At 39.9% G+C, this 15713-nt stretch overlaps 1 protein-coding gene across 1 annotated transcript in view; it reads right to left on the reverse strand.

Annotated features, from left to right (window-relative positions):
* cspg4 (chondroitin sulfate proteoglycan 4) overlaps positions 1 to 12725 on the reverse strand; it is a 48017-nt gene extending 35292 nt beyond the window's left edge. Inside the window, exon 1 of the mRNA XM_026919479.3 lies at positions 12459 to 12725. Coding sequence (XP_026775280.3) covers positions 12459 to 12528 — 70 coding nt within the window. The 5' untranslated portion in view covers positions 12529 to 12725. The remainder of the gene's footprint in view (positions 1 to 12458) is intronic.
* Between the last annotated feature and the right edge of the window lie 2988 nt (positions 12726 to 15713).

The raw sequence follows: 15713 nt of genomic DNA on the forward strand, positions 1-15713 counted from the left end.
CAGAGCTTTTATGCTGCAAAGCATCAAAGGTTCTGGCTAGTTAGTATAACTCACTCAGCTAGTTAATGGCAGTACATTTTTCCACAGGAAAGTTTTCCACATGGAAAGGCTCTGGGTTAGGCTCTGGGTTACTGGTCAGAAGGTTGGGGGTTCAAACCCCAGCACCACCAAGCTGCCACTGTTGGGCCCTTGAGCAAGGCCCCTAACCCTCTCTGCTCCAGGGGTGCTGTATTGTGGCTGACCCCAATTTCCAAACAAGGTGGGAAAAGCAAAGAAAAGGAGTTTCACTGTGCTGTAATGTTTATCTGACAAATAAAAGCTTATTCTATTCTTATTTTGATAGTGTCCTGAAATTGGGTTGTTTAAAACTTGCACATAATGAATTATACTCAAAACGGTGCTGTTACAGTGAATGTAACTCAAGTACAGTAACAAGAGTACATGTAGTTTGTTACTTTCCACCCATGATGTCAATCGTCCTTCAATGTGAAGCACCTCTGGGTAAAGAAAGTGTATTAATAATTTATTATTATGCTATATTTCCAAAATGAAACAAATCAATGCCTAATCAAAAGCCATATTCTATTAAATAATAAAAAATAGTGATCTGCTACGTGAATGTGTCAATAAAGCATGTGTGTTATGAAACTGTTTCCATGTTTCATGTCATTTTGCTCCATTTCATCTCAGCTTGTCTGGATTTTGTTAACCTTTCCTCAGCAATTCTACAAACCGCTAAACATCTGGCAACTGCAGTATCTTCTCACATCCTGATTTGTCATAATGGGAGAGAATCATTTGGTCTGGGTCAATGAATAGAAAAGATTGTGCCATTGATCAAAGATAATGACAAGTAGAAATTTGGGAATGTGTGTGTGTTTGTGTGTGTGTGTGTGTGTGTGTTAGACCACAGACGGCAACACCCTTCCACTGGTCTACTACTGCAGTTCTTCCATCAGCCCAACAAACCACAGTAACAGCACAACTTTTCACATTGTGGTGCCATTAAAATACACCCAAGCCCAAGTGATGCAAACTGAATGTCACTGAAACTTAAACTACTTAACTTGTTCCTTCTTGATCAGCCAGGAAAAGGTGAATATAGCATTGTGTAGAAGGTACCAGAGGCAGTCGTTGTTTTTGCGCGTTCATGTGTATGCATCTGTCTTCCTGTCTGAATCCTGTACAGATGTGTGAAGTGCTATAGAAAGCTTGAATTCTCTCAGAGGCGCACACATACTAAGTAATGCCAAAGGGCAGCCGTTCACTTAGAAAAGCTCTTAAATTAATATATATGTGTACACGTGCCCGAGTTAAATCACTGCCTGTGGTCTGCTTATTTGCCTCAGTGGTGGTCTGTCTGTCCATCTATTACTTTGTCCCTTCTTAGGGCCATGTGGTTGTTGAGAGCCTAAACATCACTCCAAGCACACTAATTTCCCCTTAATACATGAACATTAGAGTAAATTAAGCCATTAAATCCTGGGCTTAGAGCAAACATGCCCTCTTAACTGTGTCATCAGACTGAGGAGGCGATGATAGAGGAAAGTAGAAATGTGGACACACCTTTCTCATCTCTTCTCCTCTGCTCTCTATCAAACAGGCCTAGGAATGGGTACAGGATTTGAACTATGACTTCAGTGCGCCCTCGTTCTGCCAGACTTTGAGGTGGTTTGTACGGAAGAACATTTCTTTTTTTGATTCTTTATAAGGTAGTGGGCGATCCCACCTCAGACAGAAGGCGTGGTTCAGTAGGGTGGAATAGGAAAACTGTGCAAAGAAAGCAAAGTTATTTGTCACTGGTCTACTACAAGAAAGAGGCTTTGTCCTGGCTGACTGCTGCAGCTCAAAAAGTACACATGTGGAAACTACCCAAGGGAAAGGGCATAAAGAATTTTTAGTTCCAGACCTACCAAAAAAGGAGAGAACTTTGCCAAAGTCAGTAGCAGACGTAATTGAGTAACAGTCGTTTCCAGAAGCGGGATCCCCTCGCACTGCCAGATGGTCTGGCTCCCAGTTAAGGGCGTTGGCTGTCTGCAACACAGTGACTCTCACTGCCCATGACAGCAATACAACCCCATAACACTTTTTATAACAGGTTTATTTATTTCTATTTTAAACAGCATCTCACATGACAAAAAAACCATTTCCACTGCCTAGCTTTAAAAAAAAAAACTGTACCGATGCTGTTCCTTAAGCCATGCACATCACTAATGTCCAAACATAACATTTACAATTTGTTATATAACTCCGAATTGCTCAAATGGACTTGCTTAATAGCCTCATTTTCCTCTCCAGTGAACAAACACATTCTTAACAATTCACCTTCATTTTCTCAGTCTTGTATGCTAAGATATTCATTTGAATATGCCTCCTACTTATGATGCTTGGGCTGAGGGCAAAATATTGTTTGAATACCAATGAAAAGCCGTCTTATTCATAGCTGTAGCCCTGAGCCAACCTCAGTCTCATGTGTGAAATGACAAGTGTGTGCCTGTTAACACCGCAACCAGTCTGTGCTGCCAGTTTTGTCTCTCCAATAAGAAAAGAAAATCCTAAAGCAGAATTTTGGGAGTAAAACCAATAGCTAGAAGTCTCAAAATGTTAATGTCCTGAACTGTAGTTAGAACAATATTACAATATACTGTAACTACATTGTTGCTCTGCTCTTAGAAGAAAAAAAGGTCAAATCTAAAATCCTGAAGAGTTCTTCGGTAGTCCATTTAAGGGGAACTCAAGAAACCAGCAACTGTTTCACTATCAGACTATCAACAATACAAAGAATTCACTGAAGAACCATTAAAGGACACTTTTCTAAGCGTGTACAAACATTATGCCATAATAATTGTTGTTCTTCTCTTTGGGATCCTCCTGTTAGGGAATGCCACAGTGGATCATTGGTCCACATATTTGATTTGGCACAGTTTTAACACCGGACGCCCTTCTTGACGCAACCCTCCCCACTTTTATCCAGGCTTGGGGCCGGCACTGGGAGTGCACTGTCTTGTGCAAACCCGAGTGGCTGGGGTTGGTTCCCTGGCCAGGAATCGAATCTGGGCTGCGGTGGTGAGAACACCATGGCCTAACCACTAGTCCTCCAGGGACCCTACAATATACCATAATTATGACCTACAATTAAATTCAGAAGGAATAATATTAAAATTTTAAAGAATAACAACTTTTTAAAATGAATCGAATCAGTTCTGTATCGAATGTGCTGCATCTCTCAAATATTATTAATAAATAATTCCACATGAAAGTTTAAACAGACTTCAGTGTGTTTTATATGTGTTTTAAAATGCATACCATGCATACATCAGCTCAAATATGGGACGTTGTCAGTTCATATGAATTTCTATGTGGTACAAAGAAATGGTTATTATGTAATTACATAGGCAATAACCCATACAAAATATTGCAGGCCTATATCAGTAGTATGCATGAGGTATGTGGTTTTCATCTTTTGAGCTGATTATGTTTGCTCATGTAGCTTTGATTAATTGCTTTCTCCAGGCTCACATTTGCTCAGACATGTTTATCAAAAAGTCTCTGAATTAGTTTGCCTGGCATGATTTAGATTGAAAATAAACATTTTTGCTTTAAAAAAAAAAAAAAAATCAAAAGCTTTATGACTGACAGAATTTTGACTGAAGTGGAAAATGCAAACCTAACTCAGATCAGAGCAGCATCACAGACAGCGCCGAATCCAGCGCTTCCGTTTGGTTCTGCATTTTAAATATTCAGTTTATCCACTCATATGTTCTAACTCTGAGATCCAGATGTACAAAGGTGTTTGTGCTTTTTTTTTTTTTTTTTTTGTATGAAACACGTACAAGCCTAAATGGTCAGTTTATGTGCTTTGCATTCAGAAACACATCTTTCCATATCACGTCCAAAAAGGTGGACATTGGCCCAAAAAGGGTGGAGAAATGGGAAGTGCAGCTGATTACATATTCCATTCAATGTACTGAATTAGCAGCAGCCCAACCCTGCTTACACAATATACATTACTGTGCAAAAGGCTTAGGCAACCTAATTATTATTATTATTATTTTAAAAAAAGCTTTTTATGTTCGTTTAATTTAATGATGTCTGCATTATTGAGCCAGTAAAAAACATTTTAGCTTTCCAAACATTACTTTCCCAAAAAACCCCAAAAAGACCAAAAAAAAATCGTTGTATGTCTGTAAAGAAAGCAGCATATTACGCAATAGAGCACGTTTCAGACAGAAAAACATAACGAAGGCTGTCAGGTTTTACCTGCAGAAACAGAAGCAAGTCTCCAGCAGAACTGTGGCAGATTCTCCAAGATGCTCAGTAAAACTTCTCAGCCAATTTCTTTATTTAACCGCACAAAATGTCCCTGAGACTGTTGATGCATTTTTGAAGACAAGTGTCACACCAAATACTGACTTCGTTTATTACTGTTTACTCCTTTTTATAATAGATTGTATTTGATGTAGAAATGTTTCATTTCATTATTTTCAAAGGCATCTTTGAAGGCATCATTTCTTTTCATGTGCCTAAGACTTTTGCACTCTACTATACTGTAGGTCACAAACCATCTACTTACTCTGATAGAACGTCAATTTAAGAATTAATTTATCAACCTGATATCTTAGTCTTGAGCTTTTTGACAGGTCTGTGGTTGACTATTACTGCCACGTCATAGCAACTTTTAACTCCAAATTCATTTCAATTTGAGTGCATTTGCCTGTTGAGCTACAGTGTTAGTAAACTGAGCATTAATGAGCACCTCACAGTGACGTTGTGCACTGTGTCTCCTCATGTACATACATCTGGTCCTGAATCCATTACAGGTGAATTGAAGAGACACGCACATAAATAAAAGGTCTTAATGCAGGTCCTTGGACTTACTTGCAGCTGTCTTGCCTGCTAATTAACCCACCTGCACATGGTGTAGTATTGATTCAGGTGATATAAACAGCTGACTGTGGTTTACTATATTAGGGGTGTAACAATATGGTATGGTATCGTATCATAGCGCATCATTTAATGTGTGGGTCTTAATTTGATGTCTGCATATCAAACAATACATTCAACAGTTTGTATAATAAAATAGGCTAATTGTAATAAAATACCACTTATAAAGTGAGGTGAAATAAACATTTAAATTTAATCAAGCCCACACTCCCTCCTCTGAAAAAGGAGCTTCCTCCTTATCGTGAACGAGTACGGGTTAATGGGGTTTAAAAAAAAAGCAGGCTCCTTCTAAGCATCATATCATGCTAGCACATTAGCTTGCGAAATTAGCAATGGCTTCTTGTGAAATTAGCAATGGCAGGAGCTGGGACATTCTCTAAATATTTAAAGTCTGGTATATGGGAGCACTTTGGTTTACTTGTAAGTTATGACAGACAGTTGAACAAGACCAGGTTACATTTTTCCAATCTTCAGTTGTCTACTTTCGTTCAACCTGTGTCCCCTTTAGCTTCAGATTCATATTCTTGGTTGACGGGAGTGGAACCCGATGTGATCTCCTGCTGTTGTAACCCATCCACCTCAAGGTTTGGCATATTGTGCATTTTGTGCTGCTTTTCTGCTCACCACGTATGTAAAGAGTGGTTAAAGACTTCCTGTATGTATGAACCAGTTTGGCCGTTCTCTGACCTCTCTCATCAAGGCGTTTCTGCCGGCAGACCTGCTGCTCACTGGGTGTTTTTCTGTTTTTAGCACCATTCTGTGTGAACGTGGCTGTGTGTGAAAATCCTAGGAGATCAGCACCTTCTGAAATACTTACACCAGCCCAACCATGCCATGGTCAAAGTCACTGAGATCACATTTTTCCCATTCTGATATTAACTGAAGCTCTTCGCCTGTATCTGCATCATATAATGCATGGTGCTACCGCCGCATGCAGCCATATTTAAAACCAGCCCATATCAGGCCTTATCAGTCCTTGGCACATATATATAAAAAGCAGCACTAGAAGCTGTCTGTCTCTAGGAGGTTGCTTTGTCACCAACGCCTGAAGCAGACACGCAGAGGCATTTCAGCAACTCGTCCTCCTCAACGTCGAGCGTGCAGCCTGCCATTTCCTCTAGTTTATTTTAAGCCCTCATACATTCTCGATGACGACATGACTCTGGCCGTGAATACAGGAGTCACTGTGTGCACTGGCTCCCATCACACTCTATCTACGGACCCTTTACACCCCTTTTTCCTCTCAACGGCCTGTGAGCTAGTGTTTTTTTTCTTTTCTGCTTCAACTATATTTATCCAGAGCACTCTATGTGATAATATACAACGTGTCAGAAGCCCATCCCTTTCCATAGCTCCATTCTGTCTCTGGGTAGCAACCATGTGAAAAGATATTTGCAAACCTCCCAAAACACCTTATCCTCCAATACAGATTTGTGCTGGCAAAAGCGCTGCTAGTTAAATATGCTAACAGCTGTGCATTGCTCCCAGCGGAAAGCAGCTCCATTGCCCTTCAAACCAGTTCAAACTTTAGTCATATGACAGTAGTTTTAGATTACCATTTAGGCTAGGCTAAGAAGCATATCTAAGTGGAATTTTATGCTGCAGTTTTGTGTGAGAGAGATATGAGAACATTTTCATAACCTGAGGTAACCTCTTAAAGTACAGATATTGTGTGCGCAAATATCCAGAACTGCAGTTTAACCGTTGCTATTTGATCAGAGCTGGCCCACTTATTTACATTTCTGAAGGTAGCCAGAGATTCAATATGGTTTCAAATAAAACAGATTCATAACCACTATCTAAATCGTATTCAAGCAACTAGCATAACTACGCCTCAGGCTGTTCCATGTGATGATGCTGTTGCTCTGCAACAAATCCTCGAGAGAATACGAATGCCAGGAGATGACCCAGTTTCCTTATTAGTAGTGGGGGAAATTATTTACCTTTGTAAGCTGTGCTGTTATCCTCACAGCCATTTCCTGATGGTGAATGAATGTTGGTTCAGCAGCAGCAGCAGCAGCTGTCTTACTTACCATCACCAACAAAGTACCTTCCTAATCTCGTTACAACTGCAGTTAGATGGAAACAAAGCCATAACACAGCTTAATTTTTTTTTTAAATTTAATTTTCCAGGAAAGCACAGACAGCCATCAGTGGTGCATTCTGGTGATACACCATTAACATTTATCTTCACAATTAGAGCAAAGCACCATCATCATTACATTTCAAAGGAATGTGCTATCAATAAGCATGGCATTTATCAGCCCATCTTTCTACACTTAGCTTTCCTTCCTGATAGAGAAACACTCTCGTGTATAGTTCTACATAAAAACTTTAAGGGTTTTCCCAGAGGAACAACCAAAGCACCCTTAAGGGCGACTCTCTGGATATAGATGCGGTGTGGCATAAACAGCCTTTCCCAAAATGGATGCTGAGCTCGTTGTCACAACTGATCAGATTACATTTAAGTCAAAGTTCTCAAACAAGCCAATGGGCCATACATATACAGTTTTAAGATGAATGTAGCTGTTCCTTTGCCAGAGATACACATACAGTGATTGAATAAAGTGGAACCCCTTAAGGGTTCTTTGGTTTTAGAGTGTAAAGTGTTGAATTGTTGCCTCCTCATCAGATCAAAATACTTAACTTTATTCTGAAACTTGTGATTTATGCTTTATGGTTGTTTGACATTAAAGCTTAATGGGATGTTTCAGTGTTTGTATCACTCCGCTTGTCTGTGTTTGCCACGCAAAAATCCACTTCCTAGCTCAAAGCTGATACTACAGTACAGCAGACATGGCAAACTTCTGACTTAAAATAGGAAAGCTTGTCAGATAAAGATGAAAAGGAAGAAGGGAAGCCAATTTCACTGGAAGCACCTTTAACGAGAATGTACAATCTCAGCCCATGAGCTATCAGTGGGCGTGGCTTCTTCTGGATCTATTATCTAAAAATAAGCAAATTATTTTTTTTTACTGAAATGTCATTTACTCAATAATAATTTCTTATTTATAAACCTGTTGTGTAAATGCAATATCACACTCGCAGCCGTGTTGTTGTACTGAATATTGGCATGGCTGTGATTACCTGCAGCACTCGGACAGCGGTTTGCACCTACAGTCGAATCACAGCCATGCCGATGTTTGGTATAACCGCACTCTTGCTCGTGTGATATTGCTAAGTAACACACACACTGGCTTGTGAGATTTCGCACAGGCCTACTCATTTGGAAAGTTAGAAAAAAAAAGTTCTTATGACTGAAATCCAGTGAAGTGGCACCTATCCCAATTCTATGAATTTTTCCACGAGATTGGATTGGTATATATGATGAACAGCAGCAGCAGTGAATACAGCTGTTATTACCTTGTTTACAGTCATGCTATATGAAAACTGGGTCTGTGTTAAGCTCTAAAATGTGAGCTGACACATGTATTTAGCTGTAATACAAACACAGCCTCTGAGTGCCACACCCAGCATCTGCCTCTCTCTCATTCCTCCAGTAACAGAGCTCTAGACATGCAAGGTTTCAGACACCTGGTTCTGTATGATTTCCAATTCAGTAAGGAATCCTTTTGCTTTCCACTCTCTCGATGTTCTATGTTTTACATTATCTCCGAAGCAAAATTCTCCACAAGTCTGTTTTGAATAGAGCCATTAGAATGGATGCAGTGGGAGAAAATCATAACAGTTTAATGGTAGTGCTCTTTAAATTTGATTTTGTGATAGGACAAATTGCTGTCATTTGCCTTGATGCAGAAAAACCTCTAACAGCCTTTGATAAAAATGGTTCAGTCATATGGGTGTGCCATGTGACACAATGCAAAAAATGTGACGCATCATGGAAATATGTGATTCCATGAAAGCAGCATTATATTAATTATGCATCTTATGCAATTGCACTGCAATTCCAACCCACCACGGTGCACAATCATGCACACACCCATTCACACACTATGGACAATTTGGAAATGCCAGTCAGCCTGCATGCTGTTGGACTGGGGGAGGAAGCCGGCGTGCCCAGAGGAAATCCCCGAAGGACGGGGAGAAAATGCAAGCTCCACACACGCAGGGAAGAGGTGGGATTCAAACTCCCCAACCCTGCAGGTGTGAGGCAACAGTGCTAACCACTAAGCCACTGTGCCCCTCCATGCAACCTATAGAGTTAAATTATATAGAGAGCACACTGGTCACACGATCACATTATATCATGGATAATGCCTGCACCATTACCAAGAATCATCTGCACTTGTGAAGTGACCAATAGCTCTGGATCACAATGACTGATATGCATTATAGATTATATATGTAGTTACACCACTGCAATCTACAATGCCTGAGAAAGAGGCCGCAGAACACGGGTATTTTAGCCGACTTTGGAGCTCTATTTCAGGTTAAAATGATGCCTCAGGTAGTGCTACAGAGCGCTATTGATGTTTCAATTTTCCCCAAGTCAGAGACTTTGTTTACTCATGCAAATTTTTGAGAGAATTTCAAAATTTATTTATTTATTTTTTAAGATATGATAAACTTTGTAGTACATTTTGTTTATATTAAATATCTGTTCATAGCAATTTTTGAATAATTCAGTTTTATACAGACAAAAAAGGCACATTATTTGTCATTGTTTATGATTCAGAAATAAAAAAGAAGTCTTTTCAGTCATAATTAAGTCATGACTGGAGTGTATCGTTACACCCCTGTTCAAACAGCATCCTTTTAGAGTATCTAAGTAAACACAATTATTAAGGATACAAATTCTTCACTATTCTAAAACATTTCTTTCTTTCTTATTTTCCATTTATATACTTATCCTATTATTCTCATTAGTTAATAATTAATTATTAGTTACTAATTAATTTAAGTAAATTTATCCCTCAGACTGTATCTCAAACAAACATATGTACTTGGACTGAATCTTAAAAAACAGCAAATCAATAAATTGGAAAAATGTGAGACTTTTGAATTCCAACAGACCCACAGAACATTTTTTTTCCTATGACTACTCTGTCAGTTTTATGAGGGGACAATTTGCTCACAAACCACACCTATATGCAAAACCCTACATGACGGTGAATCAGAAAATACAGCAAATAGCACCACTCTGCTGTTCTCCACAGCAACAGGCTGAAGGGTGTCTTACTCAGAAGGGTGAGTAATATGCACCGTCATGAAGCTCAACTCATCAAGGTTAATTTGTAACCAGTGTTCACTGACACCACAGTGATGCGTCAATCCACTTCATCATAATGCAATACTGCATTGATTTTATGTGCATCACCGGCAAAATAACAGCTACATTTATGTTAAACCTGTATATGTATGGTCCATTGGCTTATTTGAGAACTTTGACTTAAATGTAATCTGATCTGTTGTGACATTGAGCTCAGCATCCACTTTGGGAAAGGCTGTTTATGCCACACTGCATCTATATCCAGAACGTCGCCACAAGCATCGGGTACAATCTGCAATCTTATGTCTATAAATTAGACAGAAGGCCATATCTTCCATATATGCATGAGCAATATGAATATCAAAGATAAATGGATGTGTAAATATTTACTCTTAATGTCTAGTGTGTGAGAATGCACTTTAACAAGCTTGATCAAGAGACTGAGCTAGTCAATTCACAATTATTCAATTACCAAATATTATGCAATGAGATCCTAATTTTTGCCGATATTTTGTTTAATGGCTTACAGAGAGCTATCCTAACACGTTTACCCTGCCAAGTACCCAATCCATCTCTGTCTGTGTCTCTTTCTCCACCGCTGTCTCATTCCCCCCTCACACACTCCTTGTATAGCCTCAAAATCTTGCCTGCAGAAATTTTGTTTGTGTGGAGTGTTTCTGCAGTGACATAGCAAAGGAATAACTAAGAGAACACAGTAGAGCTGGGCTTTGCTCAGAGTTATATAACATTTCACTGCTATATACAATTTTATAAAACTGTTTATTCGAACAGAACTTCATTTCAGGTTATGTGTGAGTGTGTGTCAGATGATTTACAGTCTATGATCATTAATACAACCTGAGATATAAAGGCATATACAAATTATAAATGACATCATTAATAAGACTGCTTTCTTAAGACCAAATATGAGCACTTACTCATGACATATAAATGTTCTAACAAATCAGACAGCAATTTAGTGCACACACACACTCACATGCACACACACACACACACACACACACATATCTGGGATCCAAGTACTGTATTTGATGGCCACACCCGTGCTGTCTCGGTTTGATCTAGTTCCACGCATCATGGCTGAGCTGAGACTACCACCCTCGCGGGAGCTCTGCGTGTCATTCAAATGCTTTTTAGACGATGCTCATGTGGCAACGCAGTAAGGAGATATAAACAAGTGAGGTCATTTCAAGGCATTCCAGGTGTTTTATGAAGTGTTCATTTGTTCACGAGACAGCTCAGAGTTCATGAACAGAGCCACACACATACAGTACACAGACACTGAATAGATCACTTAACCCAAAAAGATTTTTAGTTGCACTTGGAACAATGGTTGAGCAATGAAAGAGACATTTAATACAAACCTAAACATTCACTCTGCTACTCTACAGATTTCCTCTTAGAGCTTCGATCCACTGCCAACCTAATGATCCGAAGCCCAACTCAATAAAGTTCACTTCAATACCCGGTTAGATTCCCTTAGAATTGAAATGTAGCTTTTAGAGTCACTCGGAAGATGTGAAAACATCTGAGAGCTGTTCATGCCTGAGTGGAGTGAGTAGAGATCTGTGCTCCTCGGGCAGTTCTCAAAGGCTCTCTTCATTCAGCTTGGCCTTCTGCAAGCCACAACTCTTGGCTACGATGGAGTTCCCACCCTGAGGAACTTGCCGGATGTCTGCCCTCCCATGCCCCCCCACCCCCTCACGCAGCACCCTCAACCCCCATACCCAAGCCAATGCTTAAACCCCTGGTCGAAAAAAAAACAGAGAGAGCGAGGGACAGAGATGAATTACACATAGTACTATGGCAGCATTGTATTTCTTCTTCTTTTTTTTTAATTTCCCCTGTGTGGATGAATAAGCCTTTCACTAGGGTATATAGGTGCCTCCTGCCAACTCTGACACCTTGACTTCACCTTTAACTGTTATATTTGCACACCTCCAAGACATAAGTGCACACCAGTCACACTCACTTCACATCCCTCTCATTATTACCTACTTCTTTTAATTCTCATATCCTAGCTATCTCCAAGTCTCCAAGCATCTCCTTAAATATACATCGACACTTCATATAGCAGTAAGACACGTACTGTACATGGACATAGACACCTATTGCTGCCTGTAGTCCATTCATCCTTCACATAATTCATCTCACAGTAAGCAGAAAAAAAAATTAAATAAACAGTACATGCAGCTACAGTCTTATCATAGCCAAGACTGTGAGGAAAGGAAATTTTGCAAACAGAAAAGTGAAAAGTATGATTTCAGACAGAGCCTCAGTGTGGCTTTGATTCAAGGTTATCTCTGAACTTGGACTGTCTTACCTCCATGGCTTGCCTGAGGCAGACATAGCAGGGCCAGTACAGCACACAGGACTAAACGCAGCACTCTCATGTTGCCGGTATGTTCTGCAGTCTCCTCGTCTAGTTCTCCATTCACAGCACTGCTGGCGTTTAGGGACCCAGAGGTCTGTGCAGGGTATTCTCATGGAGGGGGCGGACCAACCAGACCTGAAAGGGACACCCTGTACTCCCCGAAATGCTCAGAGAATCCACCTCCTACCCCTTACTTAAAAACACACCCCATGCATCCAAAGCCCAGCCCTGCAACAGCCAGAAGAAGAAACTACTTTAACTTTTTCCCTCTTTGTTCAGTCCTATTCATCTTTTCCTCTCTTTCTGTCTCTGTCTGAGAAATCAAAATATGTCTGCCAGGTCAGATTTGTGCAGAAGAAAGATATAAGCTAACTTCGTTCCAATATTCTTCCTTTTATTATATTATAACTGGAAGCTGTCAGAGAGGATTTAGTTTTATTGTCACTGATCTTTTATAGCTAAAGTTGAAAGCAGTTAGAGTTAGTGAACTTGTAGCGTTAAAAAAAGTGATCAACTCACATGCAACTGGTGCATCTCTACAGATCTAATGCTACTCCAGCTCAATATGACAATTTTCAATATGACATTATTACTACGCAAACTCACAGCTATCTCCCTCTCTGTGCTGCCCTCCGTATGCTGCTTTCCCGCTTCTTCTCTCAAATTACACAACCTGGTCACTCTTACAATTGAATGACTTTGAGACTCCTCCCTTTGCTAATGCTACATCTGTGCAAATGTGTTATAAATAACTTAAAGCTGAATGTAGACAGCTCTCCATCCTTTCCATTGCAGTTACTGTATTTGTAACTGCTTACTCATAATGACCGTTACTCACTGAGCTGCTTTTTATATACTAGTTTTCCATGGGCAGCAGAATAGCTCACGATGTTCAGGAATAAATGCTTGGTTTTCAGTTCCAAGGTGGCTTGAGACATAAAGTTCAGAAGTGTAACAGATTCTTGATTCTCTTTACTCTTTTGCTGATCTCATTTTTCTGGTGTGTCATCACACCTTCAGTTCTGATTAACCAGAGCTCTGTGTGTGTGTGTCTGTGCATGTGTCCCTTAGGGTTTCTCCTAATCGTTTTTCAGTCCTCAAGGGGAAAAAAGAATCTATAACTGCTTCCAGATGCTTACAAAGGCTCATTGTCATTGGTTCCTTTTGACAGTGGCAGTAAGCTTTGTATGGCCAGTCCTGCAGACTGAAATCATTGTAGATTCCATATGGCCAATTTTTTTTTTTTTTTTTTTTTTTAAGAACAAGGGTAATGTTACACACATATCCAATGAGAAAGCAAGTAAAGGGAATGTGACTGAATTAAATTTCCTTACAAGGTGTTTCACAGATTTAGCAAGACCAAAATCTCAGTAATAGATGAAAAAATTCACTCATCCAAGAAATATGACGAAAAAAAAAAAAGCAACCTAAAAACAGCATATATGCATCTAGAATTGTACATTTAAAAAAAACTGTAAACAGTATTGAATTGTAATCATAAAAAAAAGTTAAGGCTGTCAATCATTTTGTCTCATATGTCTTTGAAAACTATTATTTAAACAACTATTAAATTTTATGCCTCAAATATACATTATACTGTATGCCCAAAAGTTTGTGGACACTTCACCATCAGACCCATATGTGCTTGCTGAACATCTCATTCCAGATTTACTCCCACCTTGCTGTTATAATAAGCTTCACTCTTCTGGGAAGGCTTTCCACTAGACTTTGGAGCGTGGCTGTGGGGATTTGTGTTCATTCAGCCATAAGAGCATTCAACCTTAAAGTTAAACAGTACTAAGTGTGTGCGGGGACCATTCACAGCAGCAGAAGGTGAGTCACAAGTGCAGAAAGTTTCAAGCAGATGTAGAGCATCAGGATGAATCAGGGAGGTCTGAAAGACAGCCTAGGAGCCACAGTGTCAGGACCAGGCACCAACATCATTTCAGGCATCAAGAGAGCATATACAGCTTGACAGAAAGAGAGAACAGATTGTTAGGTATTAAATATGACCTTGGGCAAAAACTCTATTTTCAACTGAGGTCACTCTGGAGTCATCCAGCCATGAATGCAAGCTTATTGCCAAGGTATACACTTCTGTCACTAATTTTGCTAGCAAACAAATGAGCCTTTAGAGCCCCATTTCAGTTCACCATGCTGCACAGGCTTCCAAGCATGATGGACAAAGGTGTCTTGCTCCCTTCAGGAAGATTACAAGTTTATGATCCCACAGCAACACACCATCTTTGGTGCTGTCATGGGCTGCATCTTCAATGTAACATCAGTGGCAGAATCAGTGGTAGAAGTGGAAATGCATTCAATAGACAGTGAGGCCAGTTGTGAGAGAGTGCATCTTGATCCAGGAGAACCATATTTGATTTGGCAGTGGGACACCACTTCTGGGTGTAGACACTCTCTCTGGATTATGCTCTGTCTTGCACCATTGTACCATACTTGCAAGTGAATTGCTCTCAGTGACACTAACTGTAGAGCTTTATTGTGCAAGGCAGAGAGCTCTATTGGATGTTATGTTGTTTTGATTGATCGGACCAGCATGTGGTATCTAGATCGTGTACTCTTATACTGTGGATCCAAACGCCCCCTGTGTGGCACCAAACTGCCCCTCAGCCAGACGGAGGCATCACTCTCTGAAGGACCAGTGCTCCCAGGCAGAACCCTTCTGTAAAAAAGCCTCACACCTCCAAAGAGGTAGAGCCTCAATAATATCTGCCACATGTTGGGATGTGTTGTGTCTTTGAAAGTAGACCCCCCAAAAAAATCCTATACAATTGTGTGCTTCTAACTATGGGGAAGAACCACGTATGGGTGTGATGGTCAGGTGTCTACATACACTCCTGGGCAAAAAAAAAAAAGAAAAAAAAGGGCCATGCCCCAATTGGCAAATATTAAGCTTGTAATGGTCTCAACAACAAATCATTGATTAGAAAATTAGCAAGAATGAAACAGATGCACTCCTGAGAGCTCCTGTTCCTCCATTTTCTGGTTTCCTTTTGCTGCAGTGAACTGTTTGTTTGGGGAAAAGCTAGAAACAGGGAAATTCGCTTATATAGTCTTCTTGTACACAAAGGTAAAATCATGATAATGATTAAGATGTTTGATGTGAATTCAAACTAACACATGTCTGGGTGTACAAAATTTTCCATAAATATCTTCTGGGATGTTTTTTTTTTTTTTCCTTAAAAG

Source organism: Pangasianodon hypophthalmus, chromosome 9, assembly GCF_027358585.1.
Source record: "Pangasianodon hypophthalmus isolate fPanHyp1 chromosome 9, fPanHyp1.pri, whole genome shotgun sequence".
Lineage (NCBI taxonomy): Eukaryota > Metazoa > Chordata > Actinopteri > Siluriformes > Pangasiidae > Pangasianodon > Pangasianodon hypophthalmus.